We start from the raw sequence: 19789 nt of genomic DNA, 5'->3' as shown, positions 1-19789 counted from the left end.
TCCTTGCTAGAGTTTTATGCATTTAGGGATCTTTCACTTAAAATGAGATTATGGGCCAATTAACTTTGTAAATATTTTTGTATTCGCAGTGGCTTATTTGTGTCTATGTTTCTGTAATAGAAGCCAAAAAAAAAAAATGCTTAGTCTGTTTGGGGTTGGTCTTGGAATTTCAATTTTTGTCCACTATATTTAAATATATCTTGCCTACCTGAACTACTGTGGTTACACTGTATTCTCACTTAATTAGACTCTAAAAATAATGACATTTTCTATTCAGTCCCAGAAATCCTGGATTGAAGGAGTGTTCCACAAGAGAGAATGTAACAAAATCATACCCAGCTCAAAAGACCCTCACAGGTACAATTTTTAATCACATTTTTTAAAGCAACGGTACTTGGAGAACTATTTATTGAAATTTAGCGGTATGACTTGTTTCAAGGATTTGAGAGTATCTGTAAAGTTAGCATTTATTTTTAATTGGTTTGTTTCTTCACCTTTGTAAAAATACAGATCTTCTGGTAAGAGTAGAAACTTTGTCACTTCAAGTCCAGTGCCTATGACAGTACCTACCGTATAGTAGGCACCTGAAAAACACATCTACTTAATGAAGTATAAAAGCTCATCATAATGACATCACCCTGATGGAGCCACTGTTAATACTGTGGTAGATTTTGCTCTGTTTTTTTTTTTAATCTTTGATGCTCCTGTTACTCCTATTGGGAGGATGGATGGATACCAGGGAAATATCTAGTGCTACATGTATTCCCCTGGATTTGGATGAAAAAATGTACAACTTCTGAATATTCAGTATGTTGTGACTGTCCCTTATACCCAACTAAAGGGTCTGTGGAAAATAGTAACTGGGATCTTCCAGGACTCCATGCTCAGATTATGCAAACAGTTAATTTTTTCCTCCGCAGGCTTTTCACTTGAGCAGGTAATGGGCAGAAGAATGGAGTGATTTGAGTTTGACTACTCTGAGTTCTTGACAACCCTTTGGAAGCTCTACTTGTAGAACAAAGTTCAGAACAGCAGCCAGTGAAAGATAGGGGAAGAGGGGGCTATGGAAAATTCCCCAGGGTAATCAGATCCATGAAATTAAGACTGGGTAGCGTTGCCGTTGGAGAAAAGAAATTAAAAGAAAAAGAAAATAGTAGAGCAGTATTTTAATTAGAGGGACCACTCTATTTTTAGATTCTGTTGAGCATTATATTCTTTGAAGTTAAGAAATCACAGCTGTATGCTCATGAAGGGCAGCACAGTGAGGTTACTGAAATCCTAGTTCTTTGGGGATGACTAAAATAGTGTTCTTTGCCTTTGTTAAATATTTACTAGTCCCACCCTCTTTGGATTACCTGTGGCTTATAAGTCCTGTGATTGGAAATCCTCATTTTACCTGTGTATAAAATATTTACAGACTAAAAAGGCAGGGCAACCTTGGTTTTTCCCGTCATCTTTTATGACATTTTGTCATATGATGGTGGCTGCATTGGAAGGCAGATTGAGCCCAGGCAGCTCCTACTGTTCTGTAAAGGGAAAATCATCTTCACAATCACCTTGAATCTCATGAAAAGAGATAAATTATAGGTCATTGGCCCATAGACTCAAGAAGAAGATCAATGACCGTAATTCCATGAATGGTACAAGATGCACTACATCTTACGGGAAAAAAAAGCAGTCTCTCCTTTTGTGTGATTGTAACAGAAAGTTAATGGATGACTATGCCTATTCCTTCTATGCTAGACTTTTTCTTAGATCCTGGTAAGATTCTCAGAATTGTAGCATTTTCTTCCTTATGGTGCACAGCAAAAAGGTGATAGTTCACTATTTTAAATTTAGATAAAAGTTTATCTTTTATTGATTCTTTTTGTACCTTCTAATAAGAAACAAATCATAGGCTTGATCTCAGAGTCTTTTTCCTTCTCATTTTGAACTTGTTGAAATGAAGCTTCTGAGAAGAGATTTCTAAAAGACTAGAAAAGGAAGAAGAGAAAGGCCTGAATATTCACTTCTAAATAATTTAGAATGACTGATGTTATGAACACTACTTTTCTCCCATTATTTTAAATAGAATTCTCTCCCAGTTAAAACTTCTTCACACTTAAAATATGGTCACTGATGACTACAATGCTAACCCCCAAATCCAGAAGGCTTTTTTCAATTATGAAAAAGAAAGATTAATAAAGATAATAATTATAATCGTACCAACTATGTCTTAATTTGATAGTGTTTCAGGGTTTTAAAATTGTTTGTGTATATATACTTTTTCTTACTTAATTCTCAAGAATTCTGTGTTGTCTTCATAGTGTAATAATAATAATAGTCACCATTATTATGCATACTGCAATGTACTAGGTACTGTATGACACTTTACATATATTATCACCCTTAATCCTTTTAATAACTATATGGGTCAGATATTATTTTCAGATGTGAAAACTGGAGCTTAGAGGAATTGTTAAATCAGTGAGATTTGAATCCAGGTATCTTGGTTCCAGACACACTGTTCTGTTAATTAGATCATAGTTACTGAAGTGTAATTATATTTGGTAAATGACATATGGGAATATTTGGGAACTGATGTATGTGTACTCAGTAAACCCTGATTTCCAGAATATAGAATGTAACAGATATTTACTGAATAAGCATTAAATGTTTTCAGATATATTAGTAAACTAACAGTGGTTTTATTTCTTTAATTTAGCTGTACTGCAGGATGCCAAGTCTGCCAGAATTTAATCAGGTAAGACTCAAACAGTTCTGTGTTTATATATTTCTCTGAAGTTGCATCACTTTTTTTTTTTTGCATTGATTAACATTCCTTCCTTTTGATGTGCATCTTGTGTTTTACACGACATTTTCTTACTCTCCTTAAGTAAGGAGATTCTTGTATATTAGAGTTTATTTTTTTAAAAACAACTTTGTTGAGGTATAATCCAGATAACATAAACCCCACATATTCAAAATATACAATTTGATGTTTTTCCTTTACCATTTTAACCATTTTTAAGCATGTCGTTTAGTAGTGTTAAATATATTCACATTGTTGTTTAATGGATCTCCAGAATTTTTTATATCTTGGAACACTGAAACTCTGTGTCCATTCAATAAAAACTCCCATTAGTCCTTACCCCCAATCCCTGGCAATGACCATTGTACTTTCTTTCTCTGTGGATTTGTTTACTCTGGGTATCTCATATAAGTGGAATCATTAGCATCTGTCTTTTGACAACTGGTTTATTTCACTTAACATAATGTCCTCAGGGTTCATCAATGTTGCATCAGATCACAGGATCTTCCCTTTTAAGGATGAATAAAGTCCCATTGTATGTATCTACTACGTTTTGTTCATCCATTTGTCTGTTGATGAATACTCGGGTTGCTTCTGCCTCTTGGCTATTGTGAATAACGCTGCTATGAACATGAGTGTGTAAGGGATTTTTAGGTGTTTTTTTTTTTTTTCCCGAACATCCCCAAAATTATTCTAATGTGAAACCAAGGGAGAAAACCACTGAGGTGTTTTTCAATTTAGAAAATAATCCAGTGTTAGAAATCTGATATAAATCTCAATGTGAAGTTTTAAAAATTGTTAATGTGTCATCCATACATTATGCTAGAAACATGTGGAAACACTACATCTATTTTCTGTTCTGAAATTGTGTATTTTCTTTTTTGAAATTGGTTTTTCTCCTAAATTGAAGGTGTTACTGCGGGCGACTGATTAGAGACCATCATGGGATAGATTATGCCCGGGCCATCTCGGCTGCCGATGGCGGTGAAAATGAACAGTGGTCTATTGAGGAGCACACAGTGAAAAGCCCTACGGATACCTTTGGCACGATTAATTTCCAAGATGGAGAGCACACTCACCACTCCAAGGTTTGCTAATAACCCATATTATTTTGCTGGTTTTTAACAGAGGATATAACCTCCACATTGTATTTCTAAGTATAGATGGTCAGATGACCAGGTTTTATTGCAAAAGTGATCCATGTTATGGACCTATTGACAAAAATGACCTGACTCTTCTCTTTATGTCTGAAGGGCAGTATACCTTTCCCAGGTGTGGTGTGGCCAGCTCTTTATTTGACTGGCCTCTTTCAGCCAGCTTATGCCCTCTGCAGAAGAGAATGGCTTATTGATCTTGAAGGAGTTGCCACAGGATTGCCCTTTTCTTAAGGAATGTAGGAAGTTACTACCAAGGAACAGGCTTTACTTGAAGCACGGCCATAGCAATAACCAGTGGATGTTAATGCCTCCCGTGTCCTTGAGAGAGCCTCTTCCCAGGTAGGAAAAGGGGGAAGTGCTTTCTGTACTCCCTGCAACTGGAAGGCCAGCTTTCTCCTGTCCCTAATATGGCTACTTTGCCTGTGATTTACATAGTTTTGACAGGTCAGCCATCTCTCAGCTGTTTTCTCTTGAGCTTATTAACTACCCACTGCTTTACTGGAGGCAGCTCTCCGTGGGGAAAATGCAGGGGGTGCCCACCTCAGAACAGCTCAGAATCAACTGCATCCTGGAGTGTGGTCATCAGTTGAATGGATTTGAAACAACAGTTCGTAATAGTGTAATCATAGTAAGGTTTTATAATATAGTTGTACAGTAATCTGCATGTCTCACTATTAATTCTCTTGCATTTAACTTTGTGCATTGAATTTCTTTTTTAAGTTGGTAAGAAAATTGTCCGCCTTCTCCTCTCCAATCCTTTTTGGAAGCTGACTGTTACAGAACTCTTTGTGTAATTTTTTCCCTTAAGTTTTCACCTTCTTCCTTTTGCTTTTATGTTTATTCATAATCACCTTCATTTACTCATTTTTCTTTGTCCATTCAACAAGTATTTATTGGATGCCCGTGCTTTGCTATGCCCCACAGAGCTGATGTTCTGTGTACTAACATTGCTTACAGTCTAGTGAGGGAAACAGGAAATAAATATACAATCACCACAGAGTGTAGGGATGCTATGAAAGGGGAGTACAGGGTTCTCGGAGGGAATGAGAAGAGTAATTCCTCCTGTTTTTCTGGGGCAGTGTGCTTGTGTCAAGGAAGCGAGGCATTTGGTGTCTGCTGAGGCAGAGGGGTGAGACCACTCAGGGCACGAGGAATAATAGGTTGTGTGAAGGCCACGGGAGAGTATGGTACATTTAGGAGAACTGAAAATGTGGTTAGACAGATCTCCTGACCACTAATACATTTTATGCTTAGCTTTAGGCTCCTGTCACATCCTCTGTGCCTGAATGCATTTTGTGTGATGTCTCAGAAGGGAAGTTGCTAGCCTTGTATTTGAGCCTGGAATTGCACTTCAGGTTTAGGATGGACAGCAGGAGAGCTCAGAGAGCTGCCCATTCGTCTCCCTCCACTGCATTCCCCTTCCCAGTTGTTTATCTCTCCCATCTCCTTCCACAAACAGTTAGAGGTAAGCTAATTATAAAGGAGGAGGACGGAAAGAAAGACTCTTCGACCTTTAGCACCATCTTTGGTTGGCCTTGAGGAGAAAGACTTTAGTGCTGATAATGTGGTTCATCAAGGGTGTTTATCTTGAAATCTCAGGAAGTATCTTCTAGGACTGAAAGGACTTAGGATTGAAGGAGAGGGCTACCTGGGGGAAAGAGCTGAGATGGAGAGAAGGACTAGACCAGAGCTGCTTCCTTTGCCCTAATTCATTATTCAGAGCAACACAGCCCATTTCACAAAAGTCAACTTCATATTTTCCCTACTGTTTGACTATGTGGTAAAGCCATGGCAACTCCGTTTCCTCGCTTGTAAACTGAATCCTAGTTACCCTTAGATTCTTTCTGTTACATTCTGTGATGGCTGCACCATCCTGATGTTCAGAAATTCTGATATTTTAATTAGGAAACAAAGAGATTATGTTTAAAGAATTTCAAAGATGAATGGACAATTGTTTTTAAATCACTATCACATTCTAGAGTCTAATGTGATAACTCCTATTTGCATATCTATGGAGAACTCTGCCTGTGGTTGTTTTTGCTGTAGTTTTATGATTCATGGTTTCCTATAGCCCTTATTTCTTCCTGTAAATCTGACTTATTCTTGCTGTTGGTTGGCTCAAACTCATCTCAGTTTGATTTTAACAGTCTGTATGTGGCCGCATAGGCTGGGAAAAGAAAGCCAGTCATACACTATAATTTAAGGCAAAATGCAAAATGATTCTGGAGTTACCTGCATGTTTGGATTTCCCTCATCTTTTCTTTTGATTACATTGACTCTTTTGTGAAAAGTACTTATTCTGGGGGGGAAAAAAAACCACTTTTAGAGAGATAATGATAGATACAGGAAATGGTTAGCATGTAAAATTTAAAATAAATGTACATGCTCCTAAATCTTAATTTAAATTATGCAAATATATGAAATGGTCAAGTTAATTAAAAGCCATAGCATTTATGAAAAACCCCATTCAATTTATTTCTAAAAACCTTTTTTTTAAATGGATTTGCTGGAGTCATGATTTTTGCCAGTTTGAATATTTCTGCCTCACCTCAGACCTTTTGGAGAACATTGGTGGATCAACCCTGAAAACCAGAGGAAGCCTTCCTACTGTGACTTGTAATTCCCAGAAGGAACTTAAAGGGGGTGTGGGATCCTTTCAAAGTAAATATTTTCATTATACGAAGATGAACTTTTAAAGAGATCCCAGATACTTCCTTTCAAGTTTTGGCCATTTCAGTTGTCCTGCCATGTGCTTATTGTGACTTGGCATATATTTTTCACTATTTTATGTACCTATGTGTATGCATGTCTTCCAGTATATTAGAACGTCTTATGACACAAATTTGGATCATCTATTGCATTTAATGTTGCAAGAGTGGAAGATGGAACTGCCAAAGCTGGTGATCTCTGTCCACGGGGGCATCCAGAACTTCAAGATGCCCTCCAAACTTAAAGAAATCTTCAGCCAGGGTTTGGTCAAAGCTGCAGAGACAACAGGAGCATGGATAATAACTGAAGGTATTAATACCGGTAAGGCACATGCCCTGTTTCACTCTTTTTTTAAAATTCCTTCTTTTCAGCTGTGAATCAGGCAGTATGGCACCTAACCTCTGCTCTGCAGTGCTCCCAGGGGATGTGGTGGCATAAGGGAGAAAGACTGAAAGTGTAGTGACTGGAAAAGAAACCCAGAATAATCATAGATGTTCCTGGAATGTGTTTTTACCATTGTTAAAATACTCTCTGTTGACATAACTTTGGCTAACCCTCTGGCAAAGAAAATAGTCTCTTGTGTGCTTTGGACTATGGTGAGGTTAGGAAGGACATGGAATCCACGCAGGTGTGCAGTGTGTGGGCATGGACATGAACTAAGCTCCCCATGGTCAAGTTCTCAGTCGTTGGCCGTCAGTGACCCATGCAGCAGTTGCATTGAGTGTATTGGGCATGAGGAGGTAACCAGCTACATAACTGCCATTTCATTCACAGTCTCTATCACTGACTCTTTCGTACTCCTTGAAATTTGACACGCAAGAACTTCATAGAGGGGCCTCTGAACCTTACTCCATGTATGCACATCATGAGAATCATCTGAGAGCTTTGCATAAATACAGACGCACAGGCTCTTCCCCAGATTAATTAGAGTTTTTCAAGATGGAGCTTCTGAGGACTGTCCAATGTGCAGCCAGGGTTGAGAACCAGTGACTTCACAAACTCTCCTCTCCTACCAATCTGTTACTAGCCTGTTCGGTTCTCACACCAATTCCAAGGTATGGGTTCTTTCCCCACACCAAGGAACTGAGCAACACCAGCTGTGTTATATTCAACTCAATTCTGATCCTATTTACCTGGAAGTTGCGTCAGACTCCAAGGGTTAAGGGCTCCGTCCCACAAGACTGTCCCCACTTCAGATGTCACTCTCAAGACCAGGTTGTTACCTGTGGTTCTGACTGGCTAGGTATAAATCAGAGGTTCCCACCACCCTCTTCTTGGGTTGGATTAATCTGCTTAGAGCAGCTCACAGAACTCAGTTTTCTCTCTAGATTGCCCATTTATTATAAAAGGATGTAACTCAGGAACAGAAGAGATGTGTAGGGCAAGGTATGTGAGAACGGGGGCAGAACTTCCACGCCCTCCTCATATTTCCACGTGTTCACCCATTTGGAAGCTTCCCCAAACCCTGTTTTTTTGTTTTTATGGAGACCTCATTACTTGGGCACAATTGTTTAAATCATTGGTCATTGATAACTGAACTGAATCTCGAGTCTCTCTCCCCTCCCCAGAGGTTGGGGTTAGGACTGGAAGTTCCAACCCTCTAATCACCTGGTTGGTTGGTTCTGCTGACAACCAGCCCCCATCAGAAAGCCCCAAATAACAAAAGACACCTTTGTCACTCTCACCACTTAGGAAGTTCCAAGGTTCTAAGGAGCTCTATGTCACTAACAGGACCAAGACCAAATATATATTTCTTATTATAAATCACAATATCACACCCGTGGCTTTCTGTCTTCCCTTTACTTCTCCCTCTTTTGATTTGGGATGTCCTAGTCAATGTTTCCTGTTAAGTTCTGCCCATTCTTTAAGATCTACATTAGATGTCAACACACCCAGGAAGCATTCTCTATCTCAATTCACTTCTGTTTCTGAATTTCTGTAGCATTTATTGCCTGTAGCCCTTGTAGCATGTTTATGTTTTGCCTTACAGGTTAGTTTAGGATGAGTCTGTGTATTAGCCCTTCTGCCTGATGGGAGGTAGAGGCCAGGGCCCACACTGAAGTCTAGGAACTGAGCAACACATACCAATGTAACAAATAACTTCTTTTGACTGAAAAGGAAGGAAGGAAGGAAGGAAGGAAGCAAGTGATGGAGAAAAGAGAGCAAAAATAAAACCAAGGGATTTGGCTTGTCACTAGTGGGTAACCTGGCAGTCCCTCTTGTGCATTTCATTGAGATAATTACTGTTTCACATTCTTGGAAGAAAGTGGATGTTGCAGGGTTCTAAGTCCAATGTGTAGTGCTTATTTTGTGTCTAGTAAAAAAAGAGGGCGGATAGGGAAGTTTTGTAGAGTTCAGAAAAAGGTGAACTTGGGCAAGGTTTTTTGTTTGAATAACTAACCATGTTACATGCTTTATTTTACTTATTGCTTGTTTTGTTTTTTTAAACACTTTAGGTTAGGGCAAATTAGAAAACACAAATCGTGTGAAAACTATTGAAACGGTTTCACATGAACAAAAGGAATGAGAAATGAGATATACTTGGAGCTTCCTTAAATAATAGTCGGGGTCTGACCTGATTCAACCGCAGCTCCTTAGGGCCTGAAGTGGTCCCTGGACCCGCAGCATCAGCCTTACCTAGGAGCTTGTTGGGAATGCCGATCTCAGGCCCCTCCTCAGACTGGTGGGATCAGAGTCTGTGTTTTGACAACATCCCCAGGTGATTCTTATGTACATTTAAATTTGAGAAGCTTTGCTTACCAGCTCCAGCCCAGGCTTGAGATGCTTCTCAACTGTAGTTGGACATTATTTTGGCATGAATTGATGACATTTACTTACATTGAATGCCAGAAGCCTTTAAGAATCTACTGTGTAGAAAGCATTTGGATAGATGCTGTGGATGAAAGATGAGTAAGATATGGGCCCTGGGTTTAGTGATGGGTGGGTGACTGTGACAAACAGACAGTAAGCAACAAACTAAAAATTGATGCTGAATGGGTCATAGTTGAGATACAAAGAAAATCTTTGGAGTAGAAGGAAAAGGAAGAGAAATTCCAATTCCAACTGAGGGCACCTGAGAGGACTTGGTGAAGGATATAGCACTCAGTGTTCACCTTGAGGGAGGTGGGGGAGAAGCACTTTACGCAGAGGTTGAAGTTCAGGGCCAGGAACACAGCTGGAGATTAAGGCATGTGTAGGAAGAGGTGATGAAGCTGCCGGCTGGAAGTGCCATGTGGCAGAGGACAGGGACAGCAAGGGAGACTGGAGCCAGACTGGGTGCCGTGCTGACTGGGCTGAGGTTTTATTCTTTATGTAGCAGGGAGCCTTCAAAGGATTCTGAATAGAAGAATGGATAGGGAATGATATGGTCAGATCTGGCTTTGCAGAGTCTCAGCAGACAATATGTATAAAGATCACATGTGGCCTGCTGAAAAACGACCACCACCACCCCCAACACATGCTGGTAACCCACGCCAAACCTCTGGAAGCTGAATCTCTATTGGTATTGATGTGTGCCTGTGGTCCAGAACCCCAATTCTAGACAGTGACTCTGGGAAAAGTACAAAAGACAAGCAGGAGGGGAAGATGCCAGAGATAGGGAAATAATTTAGGGGCTATGCATCAGATGCATGCAATATGCAGGGTTTTTTTTTTCCTGTGCTAATGACACATACAAAGTCAGACTAAGCATAGAAAGAGTAAGTGGTATAGTGTAGTGTTGTGATTAAAAGACAGACTAAGGCAATCTCAAGAGGCTACATATTGCATAATTCCAACTATCTGACACTCTGGAAAAGGCAAAACTATGGAGACAATAAAAAGATCAGTGGTTGTCAGGGACTAGGGGGATGAGAGGTGAATAGACAGAGCACAGGGGATTTCTAGGGCAGGAACTATTCTGTATGATGCTGTAATAGAAGAATGTATGTTATTATACATTTGTCCAAACCCACTGGATGTACAACACCAAGAGTGACCTCCAGTGTAAACTGGACTTTGGGTGATTATGATGTGTCAATGCAGGTTCATCAGCTATAACAAATATTCCACTTTGGTGAGGGATGTTGATAGTGGAGGAGGCTGTGATTGTGTGGGGAAGAGGGTACACGGGAAATCTCTGCACCTTCGGCTCAATTTTGCTGTGAATCTCAAACTGCTCTAAAAAGTAAAGTCTATTTAAAGAAGAAGAGTCAGATATCCTGGATTGGAATCCAAACTCTACAAACTACTGACTCTATAACCTTGGGCAAATGATTTAACTTCTTTGTGCTTCAATTTTTGCCTACAAAATAGACTAAAAAAAAAAAATCCTACTTAAAGTGTAAGTGCATGTTAAACACTTTAAAAAGCACCTGGTGTGTAGTAAGAGTTCAGTAAATGTTGGCTATTATTACTACTACTACTGCTACTACTATTCATCCCAGAAGGGCAAACATTAATGTATTAGTTCTAGAATATTTGTGTATATAAAGCTGCTAAACTAATTTGCCTCAATGAAGCAGGGGACACATCTTCAGGATGTTTTGCTGGGGCAGTAGAGGAGGCTAGAGAAAAAAATACTTGGAACATTTATGAAGTCAGGAGTGGGCCTGGAGGATGTTCTGGTCAGGCCAGAATAGGGACAGAACTGAGGCTGTAAGTAGAAATTGTCCAAAGGGAGAAGAGAATTGTTCAGATAAAAAGGTCAGTGATAGAAGAAAGAGGAGTCAAGAGGGAGTAGATATCAGAAATTAATTCCACTGTGCCCGCAACTTTCCCTGATAATGGCTTTTTGTATATACTTGTCTGTTTGTCTCTTTCCGGCACAACTGTGGTGTTTGCCATGATTTGTGAGTTAAAGTTTGACTTCTAAACCCGTTGTTCATAGGTGTGTCCAAACATGTTGGGGATGCCCTGGAAGCCCATTCCTCCCAGTCCTCTAGAAAAATCTGGACAGTTGGAATCCCTCCTTGGGGTGTCATTGAGAACCGGAAAGATCTTATTGGAAGAGACGTAAGTAGACAATCCTTTCACAACAAAAGGAAATAAATACGTATCTGATTGCCAGCTTAGCACTGTACCTGGATATCCGATAGATGTCATGAATGTAATATACCCCAAACCAACGCCAGACTTCCTACTGCCTCCTTTACCCTGTTTTAGAAAGTGACAGTCTTGTCCAAAACTAATCCTGGGATGATCTCTTGCCTCAAACCTGATCCTTCAGTAAGTTATTTTAGCTTCCCTTTAAAAATATGTCTGGAATCTGACCTCTTTTCATTACCCCCACTTTTCCTGAGCAGGTCCAGGCCACCATTTTCTGTCACCTGGGTGACTGTAATACCCTTCCCCACTCTCACCCATGTCTCTTATTACAGCCTAATCTCAACACAGTAGCCGGAGTGATTCCACTGAAATTGAAATCAGCTCATGCTACTCCTCTGTGAAAAACCCTTCAATGCCTCCTGTCTTCCTCAGAGTACAGTCAGCCCTCTGTATCTCATGGGTTCTGGTTTCTGCATCCTCAGATTCAATCAACCACAAATTGAAAATATTCAGAGAAAAAAATTCCAGAAAGTCCCCAAAAGTGAAACCTGAATTTGCTTCCCACTGGCAACTATCTGTATAACATTTATGTTGTATTAGGTATTATAAGTAATCTTGAGATGATTTCAAGTGTAAGGGAGGATATCCAGAGGTTATACGCAAATAATATGCCACTTTTTTCAAAAAATTTTTAACATTTTTTATTGATTTATAGTCATTTTACAATGTTGTGTCAAATTCCAGTGTAGAGCACAATTTTTCAGTTATACATGAACATATATATATTCATTGTCACATTTTTTTCTTTGTGAGCTACCATTAGATCTTGTGTATATTTCCCTGTGCTATACAATATAATCTTGTTGATCTGTTCTACAATTTTGAAATCCTGTCTATCCCTTCCCACCCTCCACCCCCTTGGCAACCACAAGTTTGTATTCTATGTCTATGAGTCTATTTCTGTTTTGTATTTATGCTTTGTTTCTTTGTTTGTTTATTTTTAGATTCCTAAAATATAAGCGACCTCATATGATATTTTTCTTTCTCTTTCTGGCTTACTTCACTTAGAATGACATTCTCCAGGAACATCCATGTTGCTGCAAATGGCGTTATGTTGTCGGTTTTTATGGCTGAGTAGTATTCCATTGTATAAATATACCACTTCTTCTTTATCCAGTCATCTGTTGATGGACATATAGGCTGTTTCCATGTCTTGGCTATTGTAAATAGTGCTGCTATGAACATTGGGGTGCAGGTGTCATTTTGGAGCAGGGTCCCTTCTGGATATATGCCCAGGAGCGGGATTCCTGGGTCCTATGGTAAGTCTATTCCTAGTCTTTTGAGGAATCTCTATACTGTTTTCCCCAGTGGCTGCACCAAACTGCATTCCCACCAGCAGTGTAGGAGGGCTCCCTTTTCTCCACAGCCTCTCCAGCATTTGTCATTTGTGAATTTTTGAATGATGGCCATTCTGACTGGTATGAGGTGATACCTCATTGTAGTTTTGATTTGCATTTCTCTGATAATTAGTGATATTGAGCATTTTTTCATGTGCCTATTGATCATTTGTATGTCTTCCTTGGAGAATTGCTTGTTTAGGTCTTTTGCCCATTTTTGGATTGGGTTGTTTGTTTTTTTCTTATTAAGGCATATGAGCTGCTTATATATTCTGGAGATCAAGCCTTTGGTGGTTTCATTTGCAAAAATTTTCTCCCATTTCTTAGGTTGTCTTTTTGTTTTACTTATGGTTTCCTTTGCTGTGCAGAAGCTTGTAAGTTTCATTAGGTCCCATTTGTTTATCCTTGCTTTTATTTCTATTGCTTGGGCGGACTGCCCTAGGAGAACATTTTTTAGATGTATGTCAGATAATGCTTTGCCTATATTTTCTTCTAGGCGGTATATTGTATCATCTTATGTTTAAGTCTTTGATCCATTTTGAGTTTATTTTTGTGTATGGTGTAAGGGAGTGTTCTAGCTTCACTGCTTTACATGCTGCTGTCCAGTTTTCCCAACACCATTTGCTGAAGAGACTGTCTTTATTCCATTGTATATTCTTGCCTCCTTCGTCGAAGATGAGTTGACCAAAAGTTTGTGGGTTCATTTCTGGGCTCTCTACTCTGTACCATTGGTCTATATGTCTATTTTGGTACCAATACCATGCTGTCTTGATGACTGTAGCTCTATAGTATTGTCTGAAGTCTGGGAGAGTTATTCCTCCAGCCTCTTTCTTTCTCTTCAGTAATGCTTTGGCAATTCTAGGTCTTTTGTGGTTCCGTATAAATTTTATTATGATTTGTTCTAGTTCTGTGAAATATGTCCTTGGTAATTTGATAGGGATTGCATTAAATCTGTAGATTGCCTTGGGCAGTGTGGGCATTTTAACCATATTGATTCTTCAATCCAAGACCATGGGATATCTTTCCATTTTTTAAAGTCTTCTTTAATATCCTTCATCAATGGTTTATAGTTTTCTGTGTATAATTCTTTCACCTCCTTGGTTAGATTTATTCTCAGATATTTTATTACTTTGGGTGCTATTTTGAAGGGGATTGTTTCTTTACTTTCTTTTTCTGTTGATTCATCATTAGTGTAAAGAAATGCCACTGATTTTTGAATGTTAATCTTGTGACCTGCTACCTTGCTGAATTCTTCGATCAGCTATAGTAGTTTTTGTGTGGACCTTTTAGGATTTTCTATATATAGTAACATGTCGTCAGCATATAGTGACACTTTTACTGCTTCTTTTCCAATTTCGGTCCCTTTTATTTCTCTCTCTTGCCTGACTGCTGTGGCTAGGACTTCCAAGACTATGTTGAATAGGAATGGTGATAGTGGGCATCCTTGTCTTGTCCCAGATTTTAGTGGGAAGCTTTTGAGTTTTTCACCATTGAGTACTATGCTGGCTGTAGGTTTGTCATATATAGCTTTTATGATGTTGAGATATGTTCCCTCTATACCCACTTTGGTGAGAGTTTTTATCATAAATGGGTGTTGAATTTTATCAAATGCTTTTTCTGTATCGATTGAGATGATCATGTGGTTTTTGTCCTTTCTCTTGTTGATGTGATGTATTACATTGATTGATCTGCATATGTTGAACCACCTTTGTGTCCCTGGGATGAACCCCACTTGGTCATGGTGTATAATCTTTTTTATGTGTTGTTGGATTCTATTTGCTGGTATTTTGGTGAGGATTTTTGCATCTATGTTCATCACTGATACTGGCCTATAATTCTCTTTTTTGGTAATGTCTTTGCCTGGTTTTGGTATCAGGGTGATGGTGGCTTCATAGAATGAGTTTGGGAGTATTCCCTCCTTTTCAATCTTCTGGAAGAGTTTGAGAAGGACTAGTATGAGTTTTTCTTTGTATGTTTGGTAGAATTCCCTGGTGAAGCCGTGTGGTCCTGGACTTTCATTTGTAGGGAGGTTTTTTAGTGCTATTTAGATTTCATTTCTAGTGATTGGTTTGTTCAACTGGTCAGTTTCTTCTTGATTCAGTCTTGGTGGACAGTATGTTTCCAGAAACTTGTCCGTCTCCTCTAGGTTATCCAGTTTGGTTCTATATGGTTTTTCATAATATTCTCGTATGATATTCTGTATTTCTATTTTATTTGTTGTAATTTCTCCATTTTCCTTTCTTATTTTGCTAATTTGTGCTCTCTCTTTTTTCTTCATTGTGAAGTTGGCCCAGAGGTTTGTTGATTTTATTTACTTTTTCAAAAAACCAGCTTTTAGTTTGATTGATTTTTTCTATGTTTTTTAAATCTCTATTTTATTTATTTCCTCCCTGATCTTTATAATTTCCTTCCTTCTGCTGTCTTTTGGGGTTTTTTGTTCTTCTTTTTCTAGTTCTTTTAGTTTGTGGGTTAAATTGTTTGAGATTGTTCTTTTTTGAGGAAGGCCTGTATCGCTATAAACTCCCCTCTTAGCACTGCCTTTGCTGTGTCCCATAAATTTTGTGTGGTTGTGCTTTCATTTTCATTTGTTTCAAGGTATTTTTTAATTTCAGCTTTGATTTCCTCATTGACCCATTGGTTTTTCAATAACATATTGTTTAATCTCCATGCTTTCCTTTTTTCCTCCTTTGTTTCTCTGTTGTTGATTTCTAGTTTCATGGCATTGTGGTCAGTAAAGATGCTTGAGATAATTTCTATCTTCTTAAAATTGTTGAGGTTTCTTTTATGCCCAAGTACATGATCAATCCTAGAAAATGTTCCATGTGCACTTGAAAAGAATGTATATCCTGTTTTTGGGGGGTGTAATGCTCTGAAAATATCCACCAAATTAGTTTTTTCTATTGTATTATTTAATTTCTCTGTTGCCTTGTTTATTTTCTGTCTAGAAGATCTGTTTAGTGATGTTAATGTGGCGTTAAAATCTCCAACTATGATTGTATTCCCATCAATATCCCCCTTTATCTCTGTTAGTAATTGTTTTATGTATTTAGGTGCTCCTATATTGGGTGCATATATGTTAACAAGTGTAATACCCTCATCTTGTATCACTCCTTTAATCATTATAAAATGTCCTTCTTTATCTTTCTTTATGGCCTTTGTTTTAAAGTTTATTTTGTCTGAAATCAGTACTGCCACACCTGCTTTTTTGACTTTTCCATTTGCATGGAATATCCTGCTCCATCCTTTCACTCTCAATCTATATGTGTCCTTCTCCCTAAAGTGGGTCTCTTGTATGCAGCATATTGAAAGTTCTTGCTTTATTATCCAGTCTGCCACTCTATGTCTTTTGACTGGAGCATGTAGTCCATTTACATTTACAGTAATTAATGATAGATGTGTGTTTATTGCCATTTTGAACTTGTATTTGCAGTTGATTTGGTATTTCCTCTTTGTTCCTTTCTTCTTCCTTTTGTGGTTTGGTAATTTTCCTTTGTATTATCATGGATTTTATTTAGTTTTTGTGACTCCTTTGTAAGATTTTGGCTTGTGGTTACCCTTTTCTGTAAGTCTATGAGCCCATTACTATATCTTGAACCCTTCCTACCAAAAACAAAAAATTTAAAAAAGAAAGAAAAAAAAACCCTCTATATTTTCTTGCTTCCCTCTCCCACTCTTAATGATTTAGATGTCTTCTTTTACAATTTCATGTTTATTTTATTTGTAATTCATGAGTTATCACCTTTCCGGTTATGAGTTTCTCATTTCTGTAGCATCCTGCTGCTTTTCTATTTAGAGTAGACCTTTCAATATTTCTTTTAGTATGGGTTTAGTGTTGCTAAACTCTTTTTGTTTTTGCTTGTCTATGAAATTCTTTATCTCTCCTTCTATCTTAAAGGATAGCCTTGCTGGATAAAGTATCCTAGACTGCATCTTTTTTTCATTCAGGACTTTGAATATATTTTGCCACTCCCTTCTGGCCTGTAGTGTTTGTGTAGAGAAATCAGCTGAGAGCCTTATGGGGGTTCCCTTGTAACGCACTCTTTGCTTTTCTCTTGCTGCCTTTAGGATCATTTCTTTATCCTTGACTCTGGCCATCTTGATTACAGTATGTCTTGGTGTGGGTCTGTTTGGGTTCTTCCTGTTTTGGACCCTTTGAACTTCCTGTACTTGGATATCTGATTCCTTCTTTAAGTTTGGGAAGTTTTCAGTCATGATTTCTTCAAATACCTTTTCAATCCCCTTTGATCTTTCTTCCCCTTCTGGGACCCCTATTATGCGAAGATTGGCACGCTTTATATTATCCCATAGGTCCCTTATGTTGCTTTCATTTGTTTTTATTTGTTTATCTTGCAGTTGTTCTGATTGGGTGCTTTCTTTTGTCCTGTCTTCTAGGTCACTTATTCGTTCCTCTGCATTATCTAGTCTGCTTTGCACAGCCTTTAGATCATTTTTCATCTCAGCCAATGAGTTTACCAATTCTACTTAGCTCTTCTTTATAGCTTCAATTTCATTTTTGGCATATTTTATATCTCTAAACACTATCTCTTTTAGTCCCTTCAGTACTTTGATCACTCCTTTTTTGAAATCTTGATCTAGTAGGCTATCAATGTCTATTTCATTGATCGTTCTTTCAGGGGATTTCTCTTGTTCTTTTAATTGGGAATGGTTTCTCTGCTTCATCTTGCTCATATCTCGCTGGCACTGTGGCTTATGGAGTATCAGTTATCTATTGTGGTCCTTAAAGGAGTTTATTTATTTATCTGTCTAATGCCTATGTAGGAATAAAACTTAAAGAAAAAAATGAGAGAGAGAAAGAGAATTTTAAAAGAAGGGAGAAAGAAGGTTTGAAAAGAGTGTATAATCAATTATAGAAGACCAATTTGAATCAGACTAGCATTCGAGTTGAGACATTTTTTTAAAAACCCTTAAAAAAAGGAAGAAAGATCAAAAAATGGTATTTGAAACTTATTTATAATCAATAACAGGAGATCAAAACCAAAAGAAATGAAAATGAAATCGGGTGTATTTAAAAAAAATAATGTAACTACTTTAAAAGAAAATTTAAAAAGGAATTAAAACTAGAAGCATATACAATTATTTAGAAAGTAGAAATTAAAAAGGTAATAGAAAATAGAACAGACAAAAAAAGATAAAGGGAGAATTATAAAAGAAGGGAGAAAAAAAGGTTTGAAAACAGTGTATAAACAATTATAGAAGAGCAATTTGAATCAGACTAGCATTTGAGTTGAGACATCTTTTTAAAAACCCTTAAAAAAAGGGAAAAAGATCAAAAAATGATATTTGAAACCTATTTATAATCAGTAACAGGAAATCAAAACCTAAAGAAATGAAAATGGAATCAGGTGGATTTTTTAAAAAAAATAATAAAACTACTTTAAAAGAAAAATTTTAAAGGAATTAAAACTAGAAGCATATACAATTGTTTAGAAAGAAAAAATTTTAAAAGGAGTTAAAACTAGCATATACAATTGTTTAGAAAGTAGAAATTAAAAAGGTAATAAGAAATAGAACAGATAAAAAAAGATATGATAAAGAGAATTTTCAAAAAGGGGAGAGAAAAAAGGTTTGAAAACAGTGTATAATGAATAATTAAAGAGCAAGTTGAAGCAGAATAGCAAGCGGATTGAGACATCTCTTAAAAACCTTTAAAAAAGGAGAAAAAAGGAAAAAAAATCTTTGAAACCTGTGTATAATCAATAACAGGAGATCAAAACCCAGAGAAATAAAAATGACATGACGTGGATTTTTTAAAATAATAATAATATTATTTTAAAAGAAAAATTTTAAAGGGATTAAAACTGGGAGGATATATAATTGTTCAAAAAGTAAAAATTAAAAAGGTAATAGAAAATACAACAGGTAAAAACAGATTTTTTTAGAAAAGGGTAGGGGGTGTTCTCCTGGAGACTGTGTGCTCTTAATCAGAAGTCTTTCTGTCTTTGCCCTGTTCTGGGAACTCAGCTTGCTGTTTCCAGAGGCCCTCTGTTGGCACCCTGGTCTGTGCTGCTCCCGGTGCCTGTTGGCAAGTAGATCGCCCCCCCTCCCAGCAGAGTGTTCCTGCCGGAAAGGCGAGGGGCCACCCGCCGTCTCCTGGCGCCAGTCGCTCTGCGGCTCCGTGCCGCTGCGCGCTCCGTGCCGCAGCGTGCTCCGTCTTGGGGCGAGGGGCCATCCGCTGTCCTCTGGAGCTGGTCGCTCCGCAGCTCTGCGCAGCCGGGCGCTCTGCCCGGGGTTGGCGCTCCTCAGGCAGCCCCGGGAAGACAGCGGAACAGCCGTGCCCCTGCTCCGTGCCCAAACTCAGCTCCTTGTTTGTCCTGGCAGTGTGAACTTTGTGAGGCACCAGGGCAGAAGGATCCTATCTGACTTGGGCTGCAAACAAGTCACTGTCTGGCCTTTGACGCTGCTGAGCCCTCAGGAGCAGATTCAGGTTTTGTCCCCACCCCTACCTGGGTGCCAAGCGCCGGAGGATATGGCTGCCGTGCCTGAGTCCCGCTTCTCCTCACCGAAAACCTTCCGTGGCTTTTCAGAGATGGGGGTATGCACCCTTACCCCCAGGGCAAATCAGCCCTGCTGTTTTATGGAGGGCCCAGATTGTTCTGCCCTGTGCACCCACTCATCCACGTTGCGCAGCCCCTTGCAGTCCTCCAGGGCTGCCTCAGTGCAGACGCCCCAGTCCTCTGCCTGGCTCAGGC

General features: G+C 38.6%; 1 protein-coding gene across 7 annotated transcripts in view; it reads left to right on the top strand.

Annotated features, from left to right (window-relative positions):
• TRPM6 (transient receptor potential cation channel subfamily M member 6) overlaps positions 1-19789 on the top strand; it is a 142861-nt gene that overhangs the window by 17473 nt on the left and 105599 nt on the right. For 6 of the 7 annotated variants that reach the window (XM_064490280.1, XM_064490282.1, XM_064490281.1 and 3 more), the window contains exons 2-6: positions 278-357; positions 2705-2743; positions 3702-3879; positions 6765-6978; positions 11525-11649. In XM_064490280.1, the coding sequence (XP_064346350.1) occupies positions 278-357; positions 2705-2743; positions 3702-3879; positions 6765-6978; positions 11525-11649 (636 nt within the window). The remainder of the gene's footprint in view (positions 1-277; positions 358-2704; positions 2744-3701; positions 3880-6764; positions 6979-11524; positions 11650-19789) is intronic. The other variant, XM_064490283.1, reaches the window with a different exon arrangement.

Source organism: Camelus dromedarius, chromosome 10, assembly GCF_036321535.1.
Source record: "Camelus dromedarius isolate mCamDro1 chromosome 10, mCamDro1.pat, whole genome shotgun sequence".
NCBI lineage: Eukaryota > Metazoa > Chordata > Mammalia > Artiodactyla > Camelidae > Camelus > Camelus dromedarius.
Note: the sequence above shows the minus strand (reverse complement) of the source record. Positions and strands in the feature narration are given on the sequence as shown.